General features: G+C 49.0%; 1 protein-coding gene across 1 annotated transcript; it reads right to left on the bottom strand.

Moving 5' to 3' along the window:
• Nucleotides 1-348: 348 nt before the first annotated feature.
• GMPPB (GDP-mannose pyrophosphorylase B) lies at nt 349-14,992 on the bottom strand. The gene is given in 12 exon segments (XM_073591689.1): nt 349-643; nt 2,933-3,009; nt 3,012-3,114; nt 3,899-3,921; nt 3,924-4,025; nt 6,298-6,376; nt 8,131-8,289; nt 8,657-8,799; nt 8,908-8,956; nt 9,191-9,271; nt 12,479-12,611; nt 14,729-14,992. Coding segments are annotated over 11 exon segments (1,077 nt in total). The 5' UTR covers nt 12,608-12,611; nt 14,729-14,992; the 3' UTR covers nt 349-511.
• Between the last annotated feature and the right edge of the window lie 2,037 nt (nt 14,993-17,029).

Raw genomic sequence — 17,029 nt, 5'->3', positions numbered from 1 at the left:
AGAGAGAGAGACCCCCCCACACCCACATACCAAATGCAGGGGAGAGAGAGGAAAAACCTCCCCCATGGAACAGGAGGGGAGAGACTCCTTCTTCCTGCATTGTGGTAGTCCCTGACCTATTAAGAGAAAAACAGATCCCCCTCCCACAGATGGAGGGTAGGAAGGAGATCCACACCCTCATTATGTACAAGAGATATTCCTCCCCCCCCTCCCAATACTTCTGTACAGGAGGCAGGCACCCCCCCCAATACTATGTACAGGAGAGAGACCCTCTCTGCCCCATACTTTGTACAGGAGATAGACCACTCCCCCCCCCGCCCCATACTATGATCAGATATTTTTTGTTTCTCCCCCCCCCCATAGAGAGTGCAGACAAGGGCCACCCCCACCCATAACTGAACTCAGGTGAGTTTGGCACTGGTTCCTGGGGACTCCAGAGGGTAAAGGAGCAGTGTTTGTAAACCATAACATAAAATCTCAGTCTGCAGTTCTAGAGAGCTCCATGGCGCCTCTACATTATAATTCGTGGTTCCGGCACTGACTCGGCAATGCACTTGTGGGGTAAGACGTTGGCTCCGTTTAGGTAAAGCTCATCGTTAACAATAACATCCTCGCCCAGCACGGTCACGTTCTCCATCCGTACCTGAAATACAAAAGACGGAAACGTCACACCCCATGCCATACATTTACAAATGATGAAGATTTGTGAACTACGGTAACCATAGCAACCAATCGCATTCTGAACTACGGAAGGAGAGATGATAATATTGCAGATATGTTCAGCATTCGATGTTCAGTAGTATGGACACAATTTAGACCTCGAACAGACAGCAGGAAGTCTGGCCATACAAGGAAGTAAGGCTGCTGAATCAGCTGAAATTCAAGCTGTAGGTGGCCCTACAAACACCAACCAACCACCTTGAAAAAAATTCTAGCCATGTATGGCCAGCTTAACACCCGTCACCTCACCTATAGAAATGAATAAGTGGCCTTCCACCTACTAAGCGAAGAATTCATACCTCCTAGATCAGTTGTTGCATTGTATTACCAGTGCCTGTATGCTCGGTGCGCAGGGAATTGTATCTATCTGTGTGTAGTTGCCTTGCACAGAGGTTCTTAACCTTATTAAAGGCTTCTATGCCCCAACAGTATACAAAAAAAAAAAAAAGTTAATATTCACACAATAAAAGTATGGTAATGCAAAATATGTATTGAAATGCTGGGAGGCTCTGGATGTCACTGAGGATGGGGGTTCTGGAGGGGGGCGGCAGACTTCGTGGTCCTGTTGAGGATGAAGTCTCTGGAGGGGACTGGGTCTCTTCAGAAGACTGAGGGCTTTGCAGGGGCAATGTAGAGCACTGCAGGGTCTAGGAGGCAATGTGGGAACACTGTTGAAGACTGCAGGCATTATGTGGGGGGGGGGGGGGGCTGGAAGCTCTGCATCAGGCTAGGGGGCACTGTGGGAGGATGGTGGTTCTAGAGGGGGTTTGGGGACTCTGCAGCAGACTTAGTGGCTCTGTCGAGGATGAAGTCTCTGGCAGGAACTGGATCTCTTCAGGAGGCTGATGGCTTTGCAGCGGCAGAACAGGAGACTGGAGGGCACTGCAGGGGCTAGGAGGCACTGTGGGCATTATGGGGAGGGGTGGGCTGGAAGCTCTGCAGCAGGAAAAGGGGCACTATAGGAGGATAGTGGTTCTAGAGGGGGTTTGGGGATTCTGCGGCACACTTAGTGGCTCTGTTGGGGATAAGGATCCTCTGGCAGCTAAGAGGCGCTGTGAAAGGTTGGGAGACACTGTTGCAGTATGGGGGCCTGAAGCTTGAGACAAGATGGGAAGCTAGGTGGCGCTGTGACCATTATGGGAGGTTGGAGGTACTATAGGACCTGGGAGGAGGCACTGTGGTAGGTTAGTGAATCGGCAGCCAGCTGGAGGCCTAGAAAGAGCGAAGCCATGGCCCAGAACCAGACCTCAGCCCAATGGTTGAGAACCACTGGGCTAGCAGACCAGTCAGCTGACAAACTGCAGGTGGTGGCAGTCTATGCTGAATCATGTGCCCGGTGCGTGTGGACAATGAGAAAGGCGACACCAGAATTCCAGTGCACAGGATAGCTTTGTGTGGGAATCACCTAACTGCTACACAACCCTTAGCGAGCACCAGATTGTATGCAAGATTTGTATCTGCCTGTGTTCAGACAGCTAGAACTGGGGTAAGTCTCCCTCTAGTGGTGGCTGGTGGTATTGCGGCTGTGATAACTATTCACAAGCCTTGTTTTACATTCCAGGGAAGCCCTTTTCTAATTCTTCCTTTGCCAAAAAAAAAAAAAAGTAGTACTTGCTCTGGTTAGCAAGTCACCATGGATCTGATCTTTGACATACAGTAACTCATATCTTTGTAGAAATCTCCTCTACCATGCCACCAAAATACAAGGCAAGCTCATTGCAACGTCGATGTACTGCAGTGACAGACAGGGCATGACTGCGGGTTAGCCCTGAGGTGCCTTTTCCCCAGGAAGACGTGGTAGACTTACAGAATCTGTTTGTAATCTAACATACTTTTAGTTTTATATGGAGCTATTCTGCGAACTTCTGGATTCTGTATTACAAGATCTAAAAAGTCTTTTAGAAAAATAAAATGACTGCCTGAATCAAATTTATGGTTCCTTGGTACCCCATGGCAGTGCCCCTTACAACACATAGCAGGGCCTTGATCAAAGGATACCTGGAACACCGGCGTCCACCATGAAGGGGGTCATTGGGGCAGATCCAATGCACAGGTGGGGGGGGGGGGAGAGACTCGCAGGCACCCTTTGCCCTCTCTGAAAAGGATTCTATGGTAAATCTCGGCATGGCTCACAGAATGGCAGAATCATAAAAAGCAGCAGTTTTCTAGCCTGATGGTAGAAAAAAAAAAAAGTCTCAAAGCTCCAACTCACCCATTGTCCAACAGCTGAGCTCCATCCTACTATAGAGGACTCCAACCAGGAGTGTGAGCGAATACGAGACCCCTTCATATTGTGCAACGCTTTATCCGCACTCCGTCCTCCACCGTCACGCCTGGCCCGATCGTCACATTGGGCCCAATGCAGCAATTTTCCCCGATCTTGGCAGTGGGATCCTATAGAGAAGTCATGGGGAGGTATACATTCAGAATGGAGAGAGAGATCTATACTATATCATCACTGAGTGCAAAAGAGATGTAGAGACCCCGACACTCCTTCTCCCCCCCCCCCAACCTTGTGGTAACAGTTTGGTGAAGACCCTTTTCTGTTCCAGCATGACTGTCCTCTGTGTACAAAGTCTGCTCCATAAAGATCGGTTTGGTGTGGAGGAACTCGAGTGTCCTACCCAGAGCTCCGACCTCATCCCTACTGAACACCTTTGGGACGAACCAGAATGCCAATAGGGAGCCAGGGCTTCTCATCCAACATCAGTACCTGACCTCACAAATGGGCACAAATCCCCACAGACACTCCAAAATCTTGTAGGAAGCCTTCCCAGGGTGGAGGATGTTATAGATGCACAGGGGGGGGCAAAATCCATATTAATGGTTATGGGGCAACCTAATATTAATGGCCAAGGGGAACCATTATATTTCAACCATAATCTCCCATATTAAATTTTTGTAAAATAAAAAGGCAGCGAAATAGGACAAAAGTGCAGTGACAGGAGAAGCTCTGATTTTACCGTACCTAATGAATAATAAATAGGTCCCTAGAAAAGAGAAGGTTTCCTCTGGCCTGTAGTTGCTGTTCTCTCCTCATGGTGGCAGCAGAGTACAGCACCGGAGGTGTGTAATAAGTGTGATATGAGGACAGACATACAGCAGCCCCCATACACATCACTAAGCAGTGTCACCCAATTAAAACCCCCGCCCCCACAGCATGTGTACATCATCTTACCACCAAGACATTCCCCGCAAAACGGGCCCGGCGTGGAGCCAGTCGGGGTGTTTGTGTCTCACAGACTGCAGGTACATGCACATGCCGGTCAGGAAGTCTTTGGGTTGCCCGATGTCCATCCAAAACCCTGCGGACAGGAAGACAATTGATGGCGGTTAGCGCTTTTCACTGGCTGAATTGTGATACTGCAGGTGACTCCCCCTCCCCCCTTCTCTTTTTCCCTCCCCTCAGCCCCTTTCCTTCAAACTTACCTTTATTACCCCCTCAATTTCCGATCCACCCCACCTCTTTGCATTCCCTATACCCCATCTCCAATATGCATGCCCTTCTATCCTACTCCCTATTCCATCCATGGAGTACCATATGCAGCCTTCTCCAAGAGGCCTTCCACTTATATCATTGTCATAATAGTTCTCTAAGACCCATCCTATCCCACTGTCCATTCCGCTGGAGTCCGATATCCCCCCCCCCCCACTGTCCATTCCACCGCAGTCCGATATCCCCCCCCCCACTGTCCATTCCACCGCAGTCCGATATCCCCCCCACTGTCCATTCCACCGCAGTCCGATATCCCCCCCACTGTCCATTCCACCGCAGTCCGATATCCCCCCCACTGTCCATTCCACCGGAGTTCCCCCCCCACCCCACTGTCCATTCCACTAGAGTCGGATACCCCCCACTGTCCATTCCACTAGAGTCGGATACACCCCCCCCCCCCCGTCCATTCCACTAGAGTCGGATAGCCCCCCCCCCCCCCCCTGTCCATTCCACTGGAGTCCGATATCCCTCCCACTGTCTGTTCCACTGGAATCAAATACCCCACCACATCCCACCACTCCCCACCTACACCGAGGGCTGCTGTTAGAAATCATGGCCCCTCCCATACAGCCTAGCTAACAGAATAGTGAACCAAACTTAACAGGCGGCTCCAGCCACATGAACAAACCGCTCATTCATGAAATCAGAATACTTGTGAGAATGAGCTCCTAATTACATTTTTTTTTTAATTGTTTTTGAAAATTTTAGCTTTTTCATTTTTTTTTTTTTAACAGCCCTGTGGGGGTTGGTGAAATATCAGGGGGTCTAAACAGACTCCCAATTTCTCACTTTTGAGACAAAGAGATTTGAGGACACAGATTCCTCAATCCTTTCTCTGCAGCCTCAGCTGCAAAGTGAATGAACAGGAAGCACTCTTTACAGAGGCTCCCTGTTCATTCACTTACTAAAGCATTGTAAACACAGGGAGAGCCACAGAGGGGGGGGGAGGGTTGGTTCCAGTAATTGTGCCCACTCCTGCTGTTCTGGGCCCTGGTACAGGAGGGCAGGTGCTACCCCCTTATCAGCGGCTCTGTCTATACCCAAAAGTTGACTTTTTGCACCATTATACAGCCAAAAGTATACATACATGTATAATACCTATTGCAATTTTCAGAAATGTTTTTGCTTATATGGCTGACATTACATGCTATGTATACATAAAATAAAGCCCCCGCTATGCATAACAACCCAGTGCTCCCGTCTCTCCCCAATATACATAAGGCTCTATTGCAATTAAAGCCTCAGCGTCTCTCCTCCTTATTACATAAATCCCTGGTTCCCTCCCTCCCATTATACACAAGGTCCGATCCCTCCTTCCCATTATACACAAGGTCCCGGCCCCTCCCATTATACTTAAGGTCCGGGTCTCTCCCTCCCATTATATATAAGGTCCTGGTCCCTCCTTCCCATTATACATAAGGTCCCAGTCCCTCCTTCCAATTATATATAAGGTCCCGGTCCCTCCCACCTCCACCCCATTATACATAAGGTCCCGGTCCCTCCCATTATACATAGGGCCCCAGTCCATCCCTCCCATTATACACAAGGTCCCGTTCCCTCCTCCTCATTACACATAAGGCCCCGGCCCCTCCCACATCAACCCCATTATACATAAGGCCCCAGTCCTTCCCGTTATATATAAGGTCCCAGTCCCTCCTTCCCGTTATACATAAGGTCCCGGTCCCTCCCTCTCATTACACATAAGGCCCCGGTGCCTCCCACCTCCACCCCATTATACATAAGGTCCCGGTCCCCCCACCTCCACCCCATTATACATAAGGTCCCGGTCCCCCCACCTCCACCCCATTATACATAAGGTCCCGGTCCCTCCCACATCCACCCCATTATACATAAGGCCCCAGTCCTTCCCGTTTATATATAAGGTCCCAGTCCCTCCTTCCCGTTATACATAAGGTCCCGGTCCCTCCCTCTCATTACACCTAAGGCCCCGGTGCCTCCCACCTCCACCCCATTATACATAAGGTCCCAGTCCCCCCACCTCCACCCCATTATACATAAGGTCCCGGTCCCTCCCACATCCACCCCATTATACATAAGGATCCAGGGCCTCCCCCGCTCACCTTGTAGCTCCATTGCAAATAATTGTCCTTCTTCAGCCATGGCAGGGAAAATCTCCTTCTCAATGGATGTCGGGCGCAGCTGCAGAGAGCAGACGTTGATAATGTACGATGACTACCAAACATATATATGAAGTGTGAGGATGAAAATAACCCAACAATGCAGCTAATCCACCGATCCCTCTCTAACAGCAGTGTACTGACCCTGACTTCCATATAACTACTCTTCTGGAATGATTTGATGGCCACTATAGACATGTATATATCAGGGGCCCCTCAATACATCACTTCAACTTGGCTGAGCATACATTTCGTTGAAAGGTGACAGTAGGAAGAGGATTGGTTGAGGTTCTCAAGCCTTGCACCTGGTCCATCATTCCCCCTGAGAACCATCAGGACGGATTGTGAAAAAGTGCAAAAGGGGACCCCAGCAAAATATACTAAGCAATGCATTGTACTGCCCTGCCCATATACACCTTTCCTAGTTCCAAAGAGATCGGAGCGATTGCCAACTTTGCTCAATTGTGATGTAGCCATGAAATGGTCCCCTGATCTGGCTGGTTGGGGAAATGGTCACCTCATGTCAATGGCCAGGCTTAGATCTGAGTGACGATCCCACCTTCCTATAAGGATCGGAAATAGAGACAATGTACCTTGGTAGTGTTCTGATGTCCCAGTAAAAAAAAAAAAAAAAAAAAAAAAAAAACAACACTGCCCCAGTACCCCCCCCCCCCCAGTAAGGAACTTTCCGAGCCTGGCGTTGGGGATCTTCCTTTGCCTCCGCCATAGAGCTCAGAACAGGACGTTGGTGGTTAGAAAAGCTCATTGTTGGTTTGCTGAACAGACAAAAACTATGCAAGGAGAAGTTTGTCTCCAGGATTCAGTTCCTGTTTGTTCTCTCATATCAGCTGATAACGTTCCTCCTTTACGCTGTATATGAGTCCAGGAAGTAAAAAGTCCACTAAAACAAAATCAAGTGAGTGACTGAGTCACCATCACACCCAGTGTAATAAATTCCCTACCTATGGCGGCATCACAGGACTGAGGAGTGTTCCTATGAGCTGGCAGGGGTACTTCAATAGGTCATTACACCTAGTGATATACAATCCCTTCCTATGGCTGTGTCACATGACTGAGGGGCGTTCCTATGGGCTGGCAGGAGTACTTCAATAGGTCATTACACCTAGTGATGTAAAATCCCTTCCTATGGCTGTGTCACATGACTGAGGGGTGTTCCTATAGACTGGCAGGAGTACTTCCATAGACCCTTACACCCAGTTATATACAATCCTTTCATACGGCTACATCACATGACCGAAGGGTGTTCCTATGAGCTGGCAGGGGCACTTCAATAGGTCATTACACCTTGTGATTTACAATCCCTTCCTATGATTGTGTCACATGACTGAGGGGTGTTCCTATAGACTGGCAGAGGTACTTCCGTAGACCACTACACCCAGTTATATACAATCCTTTCATACGGCTGCATCACATGACTGCAGGGTGTTCCTATGGGTTGGTAGGGGTGCTTCCATAGACCATTACACCCAGCAGCTGTGCATAGTAACCAATCAGCTTCTCACTTCAGCTTGTTCAGGTAAACTTTGACAATAAAACCTGGAAGCCGATTGGTTACAATGCACAGGTGCACTACACACACCCCCCCCCCCCCCCCATTGCGTCACATGACTGCTGGGTGTTATTATGGTCTGGCAGGGATACTTTTCTATAGACAGATCTGCTATATGGTTTCATGTGACCTGTACACCCCGATTCACTTACTGATCAGTACGGTGCACAGGTCATACATGAACCCCGTCCGCACGGTCCGATTACCTGGATCCGGTTCAGTATAGACGGGCAGAAGATATATAATCCGGAGTTGATCTTGTTGGAGACAAAAACTTGCGGTTTCTCGACAAATCGCTGGATTATGCCCGTCTCTCCTTCGTATACCACCACGCCGTACTTCGAGGGTTCCTCCACCTTTGTAACCTGCGTGGAAAGCAAAATATCTTAGATTGGATTTCAGTTCTTCACCCTCCGTATTCTGTCTCTGCACCACGGAAGAATGGTGATCCCCGCACTTGTAGTCCACCGACACTTTAAGCTCAGTAACATAAAGTCTGTATCTTGGGACAAACATGGAGCTGGAGGAATAGTCTGCGGGGAGCCTGTCGCTGCACCTGCCATCCACAGGTTGCAATGCTTTGCAAAAAAACAATAAATGCACTTTTTTTTTTTTTTTCTGCAAATATGTGGATATGTTATTTCTTTGCAAAATGTGGACTTGGCCTTTAAGCCCCCCCATCAAGCCCTGAGCTGTAGGTAATACAAATCCAATAAGGAAGGTCCATCTCACCACAATGGTCCCCTCCTTTCCGTGTTGCCGGTGGAAGCGAACCATCTCTTCGAAGGGGAAGTCGCAGATGACGTCGCTGTTCAGCACAAAGAAAGGCTCCGCGTTCTCTGTCAGTAAGTCTCTGGCGAGAGCAAGGGGTCCGGCTGTGTGTACAGGGGAGGGGGGGGGGGGTCACAAATCCAGCCACACAGACCTGGACTACAAACACCAAAACATCTGCTCATTCAAGCACTGTACTGTGCGAGGCTCACCTGTGCCCAGCGGCTCCTTCTCATGGGACATGGAAATTCGGATCCCCAGCTGCCGGAGACACACAGAAACACAAGACTGAGAAATGCATGGGCTGCACGAGCCACAGACAGGACAGAGGTAAATATACAGACACCAACATACAGAATACACAGACAGAGGAAGCAGAGGATCACCGTGTCCCCTCATCAGACATACGAGATCTGCAGGAACACCGAGGATGGGGCCTGCTGCTCTGCAAATTCACACTATTTACTCTCCATCTCAGAAATTGGGGAGACTCACCCTCTTCTCCTGCTCCTTCATCTCCTTCTCCAGCAGGTCTGACATGTAACTGACGGCCAGAATCACATGATTAACCCCCGCCTGTCCAGAAGAGAGAAGACACCGTCATATGGAGGACATGTATACAGAGTACAGGACACGCACATCTGATCATGCTGAAAGATACAGGAACTGACCACCCAGCAAGATATCCATCAATCTGACCACAAGTTACTACATGAATTTCCCTGATCAGATTTATGGATGACCCCATAGATCCTGTACAGGGTACATGAGGCTGACCCCATAGATCCTGTACAGGGTACATGAGGCTGACCCCATAGATCCTGTACAGGGTACATGAGGCTGACCCCATAGATCCTGTACAGGGTACATGAGGCTGACCCCATAGATCCTGTACAGGGTACATGAGGATGACCCCATAGATCCTGTGCACGGTACATGAGGATGACCCCATAGATCCTGTGCACGGTACATGAGGATGACCCCATAGATCCTGTGCACGGTACATGAGGATGACCCCATAGATCCTGTGCACGGTACATGAGGATGACCCCATAGATCCTGTACAGGGTACATGAGGATGACCCCATAGATCCTGTACAGGGTACATGAGGATGACCCCATAGATCCTGTACAGGGTACATGAGGCTGACCCCATAGATCCTGTACAGGGTACATGAGGCTGACCCCATAGATCCTGTACAGGGTACATGAGGCTGACCCCATAGATCCTGTACAGGGTACATGAGGCTGACCCCATAGATCCTGTACAGGGTACATGAGGCTGACCCCATAGATCCTGTACAGGGTACATGAGGCTGACCCCATAGATCCTGTACAGGGTACATGAGGCTGACCCCATAGATCCTGTACAGGGTACATGAGGCTGACCCCATAGATCCTGTACAGGGTACATGAGGCTGACCCCATAGATCCTGTACAGGGTACATGAGGCTGACCCCATAGATCCTGTACAGGGTACATGAGGATGACCCCATAGATCCTGTACAGGGTACATGAGGATGACCCCATAGATCCTGTACAGGGTACATGAGGATGACCCCATAGATCCTGTACATGGTATATGAGGATGACCCCATAGATCCTGTGCACGGTACATGAGGCTGAGCTCATAGATCCTGTGCACGGTACATGAGGATGACCCCATAGATCCTGTGCACGGTACATGAGGCTGAGCTCATAGATCCTGTACACGGTACATGAGGATGACCCCATAGATCCTGTACACGGTACATGAGGATGACCCCATAGATCCTGTACACGGTACATGAGGATGACCCCATAGATCCTCTACACAGTATTTTTGATGTACCATGCCACCAGTTCTATAGGTCCCTGTATACAATATACAAACAATGAGAAATAAATAGATACAAAGTATTTCTCCCTCAGCGCTCGTGCAAAAAAAAAAAATATGATGAATAAAAATATATATAGCTGCTACTATAAAAAGAAGTTCATGTGGAATAAAATACAAATAAAGATGAAAAGTTCCACTTGTGTCTTAGTTGTGTACAGCAGGGTGTCGGGTGGTAGTGGATCCGTTTATAAAGAATGTTGAACACCAAACTCTCTGCTGATCAAAATCCCAGATAAATCCTTCACCACATTGCTTTGATGGGAATCCCCTATATAGGTAATTCACTTACCAGAAGGTGGTGGGTTATCAGCGCGCCTTTCACTGGTTTAATATCGACGGACTTAGTTCACTGGAATAGGACCGGATCCGTGGATGGATATTTGGATAGCTGTCAGTGCACTCTCCATACTTCCATCTAAATTAACCACTTGACCACCGGGCACTTAAACCCCCCCCTTCCTAACCAGGCCAATTTTCAGCTTTTGGTGCTCTCACATTTTGAATGACAGTTACTCAGTCATGCAACACTGTACCTATATGAAAGTGGAACTTTTCATGTTTATTTGTATTTTATTTCACATATGAATTTCTTAAGCGCTGCTAATTATATTTTTTGATACTGTATACAATATAGGAGGCCAACTCTATAGGTCCCTGTACACAGTATATGGGGTGAATTTATAGGGCCTTGTACACAGTATTTGTTGATGTATCATCACAGGATTTCTATATGTTCCTGTATACAATATAGAAGGCCAGTTCTTCAGGCCCCTGTACACCGTATATGAGACTGGCAATATAGGTCCCTGTACAGAGTATTGGAGCCTGGCTCTATAGGTTTCTGTACACAGATTGTGAGGACAGGAGACTGACTCTATAGATCCCTGTACACAATATAGGAGACTGGTTTTACAGGTCCTTGTACACAGTATACGAGGCAGGCTCTATAGGGCCCCGCGCACACTATACGAGGCCGGCTCTATAGGGCCCCGCACACACTATACGAGGCCGGCTCTATAGGGCCCCGCACACACTATACGAGGCCGGCTCTATAGGGCCCCGCGCACACTATACGAGGCTGGCTCTATAGGGCCCCGCACACACTATACGAGGCCGGCTCTATAGGGCCCCGCACACACTATACGAGGCCGGCTCTATAGGGCCCCGCACACACTATACGAGGCCGGCTCTATAGGGCCCCGCACACACTATACGAGGCCGGCTCTATAGGGCCCTGTACACAGTATATGGGGTGAATATATAGGGCCTTGTACACAGTATTTGTTGATGTATCATCACAGGATTTCTATATGTTCCTGTATACAATATAGAAGGCCAGTTCTTCAGGCCCCTGTACACCGTATATGAGACTGGCAATATAGGTCCCTGTACAGAGTATTGGAGCCTGGCTCTATAGGTTTCTGTACACAGATTGTGAGGACAGGAGACTGACTCTATAGATCCCTGTACACAATATAGGAGACTGGTTTTACAGGTCCTTGTACACAGTATACGAGGCAGGCTCTATAGGGCCCCGCACACACTATACGAGGCCGGCTCTATAGGGCCCCGCACACACTATACGAGGCCGGCTCTATAGGGCCCCGCACACACTATACGAGGCCGGCTCTATAGGGCCCCGCACACACTATACGAGGCCGGCTCTATAGGGCCCCGCACACACTATACGAGGCCGGCTCTATAGGGCCCCGCACACACTATACGAGGCCGGCTCTATAGGGCCCTGTACAAGGTATATGAGGCTAGCTCTATAGATCCCGTACACAGCATAGAAGGCAGGCTCTAGAAGTCCCTGTATACAATTTAGGAGGCTAGTTCTATAGATCCAGCACACAGTGTAAGAGGCTGGATGTATAGGTTGGTTGTGCGTTTCATGTCCTCACCTTCACCAGAGCCTCCACCTGATGCAGAAGGATGGGCTTATTACAGAAATCCACCAGAGGTTTGGGGACGCTCAGAGTCAGGGGGCGGAGCCGGGTCCCAAAGCCGCCAACCAGGATTAAGGCCTTCATGTTCCTGTGACAGAGATCAGAGCAAAAAGCAGATAAAACAGGAGAACTGACCGGGCTCTATAAATGTACAGCGCACTTCCACCCACCTCTTAAAGGCACATTTTTTCAGTGTCATTTTTTCAAATGACAATTTTTTTTTTTTTTTTTTTTTTATTGCATTTAAAGAGGAGTTCCCATAAAAAAAAAAATTAAAAGTCAGCAGCTACAAATACTGCAGCTGCTGACCTTTAATCGGACACTTACCTGTCCCAGGGTCCAGCGATGCGGGGGATCGAAGCCCCGCCCCTCTCCCCCTCTGTTCGGCGGCGCCGGCATTGCAACTGTGGGCGCCGGGCCGTGGCTTCACAACCGGGCACCCACTGCCCATGCGCGAGCGGCGCCGCGCGCTGTGATTGGCCGCTCAGTCATCTGGGACCTGTAATGGGTCCCAGATGATTGACAAGAGGGAGGGAGCAGAGCTGAGCCCTTCCTGTGCCAAGGGGAAGTGATGTCACCAGCCCAGGCACTGAAAGAGGCAGATTACGAGGGACCCCCTAGCAACAGCCATTTAGAGGTGAGTAAAAAAAAAAAAAAAATTTCCAAATGTTTTTTTTAATTTTTTTTTATGCACATTCATGTACTTTTTTTTTTTTTGGGTGGAACACCACTTTAAGTCAAAATATGAGATCTGAGGACTTTTTGACCCCAGATCTCATATTTAAGAGGTCCTGTCATGGTTTTTTTCTATTACAAGGGATGTTTACATTCCTTGTAATAGGAATAAAAGTGACACAATTTTTTTTTATAAAAAAAAAAAAAAAAAAAAAAACAGTGTAAAAATAAATAAAATCAAGTGAAATAAGAAAAAAAAAATATGAATATGTGGGCACTACTCACATATCAAAACAGTGGTCAAACCACATTTGTGCGGTATCGCTGCGATCGTTAGAGCGAGAGCAATAATTCTAGCCCTAGACCTCCTCTGTAATGCAAAACATGCAACCTGTAGACTTTTTTAAATGTCGCCTATGGAGATTTTTAAGGGTAAAAGTTTGTCGCCATTCCACGAGCAGGGCGCAATTTTAAAGCGTGACATGTTGGGTATCAATTTACTCGGCGTAATATTATCTTTCACAATATTAAAAAAAAAAATGGGCTAATTTTACTGTTGTCTTATTTTTTTATTCAAAAAAGTGAATTTTTTTTTCCAAAAAAAAGTGCGCTTGTAAGACCGCTGCGCAAATACGGTGTGCAAAAAAAGTATTGTGATGTCCGCCATTTTATTCTCTAGGGTGTTAGATAAAAAAACAATATATAATGTTTGGGGGTTCTAAGTAATTTTCTAGCAAAAAAAAAAAAAAAAACGGTTTTAAACATGTAAACACAAAAATCTCAAAACGAGGCCGGTCCTTAAGTGGTTAATGACCCCCTGAGCCGGAAGAGCGGCTCCACCCCGGAGAATGAAATGAACACACAGATATCGCCCGTCACCTCACCGGGCAAACCGGTTCTACCGCTATGACAAAGGAAGAGACATTTCCCACCGACTAATCACCCACCCGCCGTGACAACTGACATATGGAGGCCGAAACAGGGGACAGCTGGTTGCCATGGGATACCACACATCATCTGGTTGCTATCGGATACAGCGGACAAGTGGTTGCTATGGGATACCACACCATCTGGTTGCTATGGGATACAGAAGACCAGTGGCTGCTATGGGATACCACACAACATCTGGTTGCTATGGAATACAGAAGAATAGTGGTTGCTAAGGGATACCACACATTATCCCCACTCTCTGTACTGCCCTCTGGTTGGCTGTCAGGTGACACTGTGGAACTACAACCCCCAGCAGTGCTGTCACCCCCCTCCATACAATGCTGGGCCTTGTAGTCCTCTGGAGATCTCTGTATAGGATGGGGGGATGGGGTCAGTGCACTACAAATCTCAGCATGTTCCCCCCCCAAAGAGCCCTGATGGGGGATGCTGGGAGTTGTAGTCCTCCAGCTCATACACACAGACTCCCAGCAGGACATGTTGGGGGTTGTAGTGTCTCTGCAACTTCCCAGCATGCTGTCCCCCCCCCCTCTCCCCCAGCAAAGGCCATGCTGGGAGTTGTAGTCCCCCCAGAAGTCTCACCTGCTCCTCTGTCAGCTTCCAGCTCAGCACCATTCAAACCTGAGGGGCTCCTCTGAGAAAGGGCGGGGCTATCCACACACTTCCTGTTCCGGACCCGCCCCTAGACCCCGCCCCTTTCTCCTCCCCACCCAGGCTCCCACAAGGGCTCAGGCGGCTCTGCTCGCTCTAGGGGCCCCGGGGGCCGCACTGTACGCTCACGCCGCGCTCTGCCTCTCTCATCTTTCAGCTCCTTCCGCCTGCACAGGGATTGGGCGGCGGCTTTCAGTCTGGCAGTGGAACCACCCCTAAGCGGCGATTCCACCAATCAGGGAGCGGCACACCTCCCACTGCGATTGGATGGCGCTGACCAATCAGAGCTGAGAGAGACCGCTGCTATGGAGACAGTTCCAGCAACGCGGAAGAGCTGGTGACAGGAGCTGGTGACGTTAGCAAGAGGCGTCACATGGCTGAAGGCGGCCAATCACAGAGAACCCTGCTTGACAGAGGAGCGGAGTCTGCGTTCCCATAGCAACCGATCACACTGATCTGTAAGGCCTCATGCACACGAGACGCTGTTAAACGCGCGTTCAGAGGCAGTTGGACACTTTTTTCAACTGCCACCCAACTCATTCAATGTTATCCTATGTGTCCATGTACACAGTCTCGTATTTTGGCGTTTTTAGGCAGTTATGTTTAACCTCGTTTTTCCAGAAGCAAAAAAATGGGTTCAGATGCAAAAGTTTTTCACGTTTCAGACGCCAAACGCGGCTAAATGCCGATACCGCGTTTAGCCACGTTTTGCGTTTATAAGTGCTTTTAAAGGAACATTTTATGACCCGACTTTGGGGCCCTATATCTTGGGGCCACTTGGTGCTAGGAACTTCAGATTTGGTGTGCAAACACAGCGGAACCAGCACTACTACATTTGGGGTTCCTAGCACCAAGTGGCCCTGAAATACGGGGCCCCAAATTCGGGTCACAAAATGTCATTCTCTGCTGCAGATTAGTGCTTGACATTTTGTGACCCGACTTTGGGGCCATATATCTCAGGGCCACTTGGTGCTAGGAACCCCAAATTTGGTGTGCTAACACAGTGGAGCACTACAACATATCCAAATTTGGGGTTCCTAGCACTAGGTAGCCTTGAAATATGGGGCCCCAAAGTCGGGTCACAAAATGTCATTCTCTGCTCTGCAGCAGTTAAAATTTATGATGCTTTCTGAGCTAAACGCAACATACAAACGCGGCAAAACGGGCGTTTCTAAACACCGGTTTCAGCTTTTAAAAACGTGTGTTCAGCAGAGTTTGCACCGGCGTCTCGTTTGCATGAAGCCTAAAAAGTCGCACAGCGTTCTCTATGGGGGAGACTGAATTATAAACTGGTACAGATTCCTGCTGGGGCTACATTCAGCCATTCACTATAATACCCGCCATCCCAATCCCCGGGGCGGAGTGCAGCTTTATATTTATATGTCCAACTGAACAATCCAATCAGAAGTCAGTCCACTGACACCTGAGTCACTCAGCTCTGCCCCCTTCCAACCAAGGTCCAATCATAGCTATTAAAAGGCCTGAGCCCACCCCCGCAGATCCTCACATTCCCATATAAGGAGTAGAGAATTTCTGAGTACTGAGCTGGGAAGGGTGAGGGATCCTCATCCCAAAACCGAAGAGGAAAAAACAACCCAACTATATATATATTATATAGATATATCTATAGATAGATATATATATATATATATATATATATATATATATATATATATATATATCTATCTATAGATATATCTATATATCTATATCTCTATATATACTGTGACCTCCCTACGGGCTCCTTCCACAGGCTGTGACCTCCCTACGGGCTCCTCCCACAGGCCGTGGCCTCCCTACGGGCTCCACCCACAGGTCGTGACCTCCCTGCAGGTTCCTCCCACAGGCCGTGGCCTACCTTCAGGTTCCCCCCACAGGCCGTGGCCTCCCTTCGGGCTCCTCCCACAGGCCGTGACCTCCCTGCAGGTTCCTCCCACAGGCCGTGGCCTACCTTCAGGTTCCCCCCACAGGCCGTGGCCTCCCTTCGGGCTCCTCCCACAGGCCGTGACCTCCCTTCGGGCTCCTCCCACAGGCCGTGACCTCCAAGTGGGCTCCTCCCACAGGCCGTGGCCTCCCTTTAGGTTCCTCCCACAGGCCGTGGCCTCCTTGCTGCTTCACACACAGGCTGTGAACTCCACCCACAGGCCATGAACCTCCCTGCGGGCTCCAAGCACAGGCCGTGACCTCCTTGCATGCTCCAAGCACAGGCCGTGACCTCCCTGAGGGCTCCAA

This window comes from Aquarana catesbeiana, linkage group LG07 (assembly GCF_042186555.1).
Source record: "Aquarana catesbeiana isolate 2022-GZ linkage group LG07, ASM4218655v1, whole genome shotgun sequence".
In the NCBI taxonomy this organism is placed as follows: domain Eukaryota; kingdom Metazoa; phylum Chordata; class Amphibia; order Anura; family Ranidae; genus Aquarana; species Aquarana catesbeiana.
Note: the sequence above shows the minus strand (reverse complement) of the source record. Positions and strands in the feature narration are given on the sequence as shown.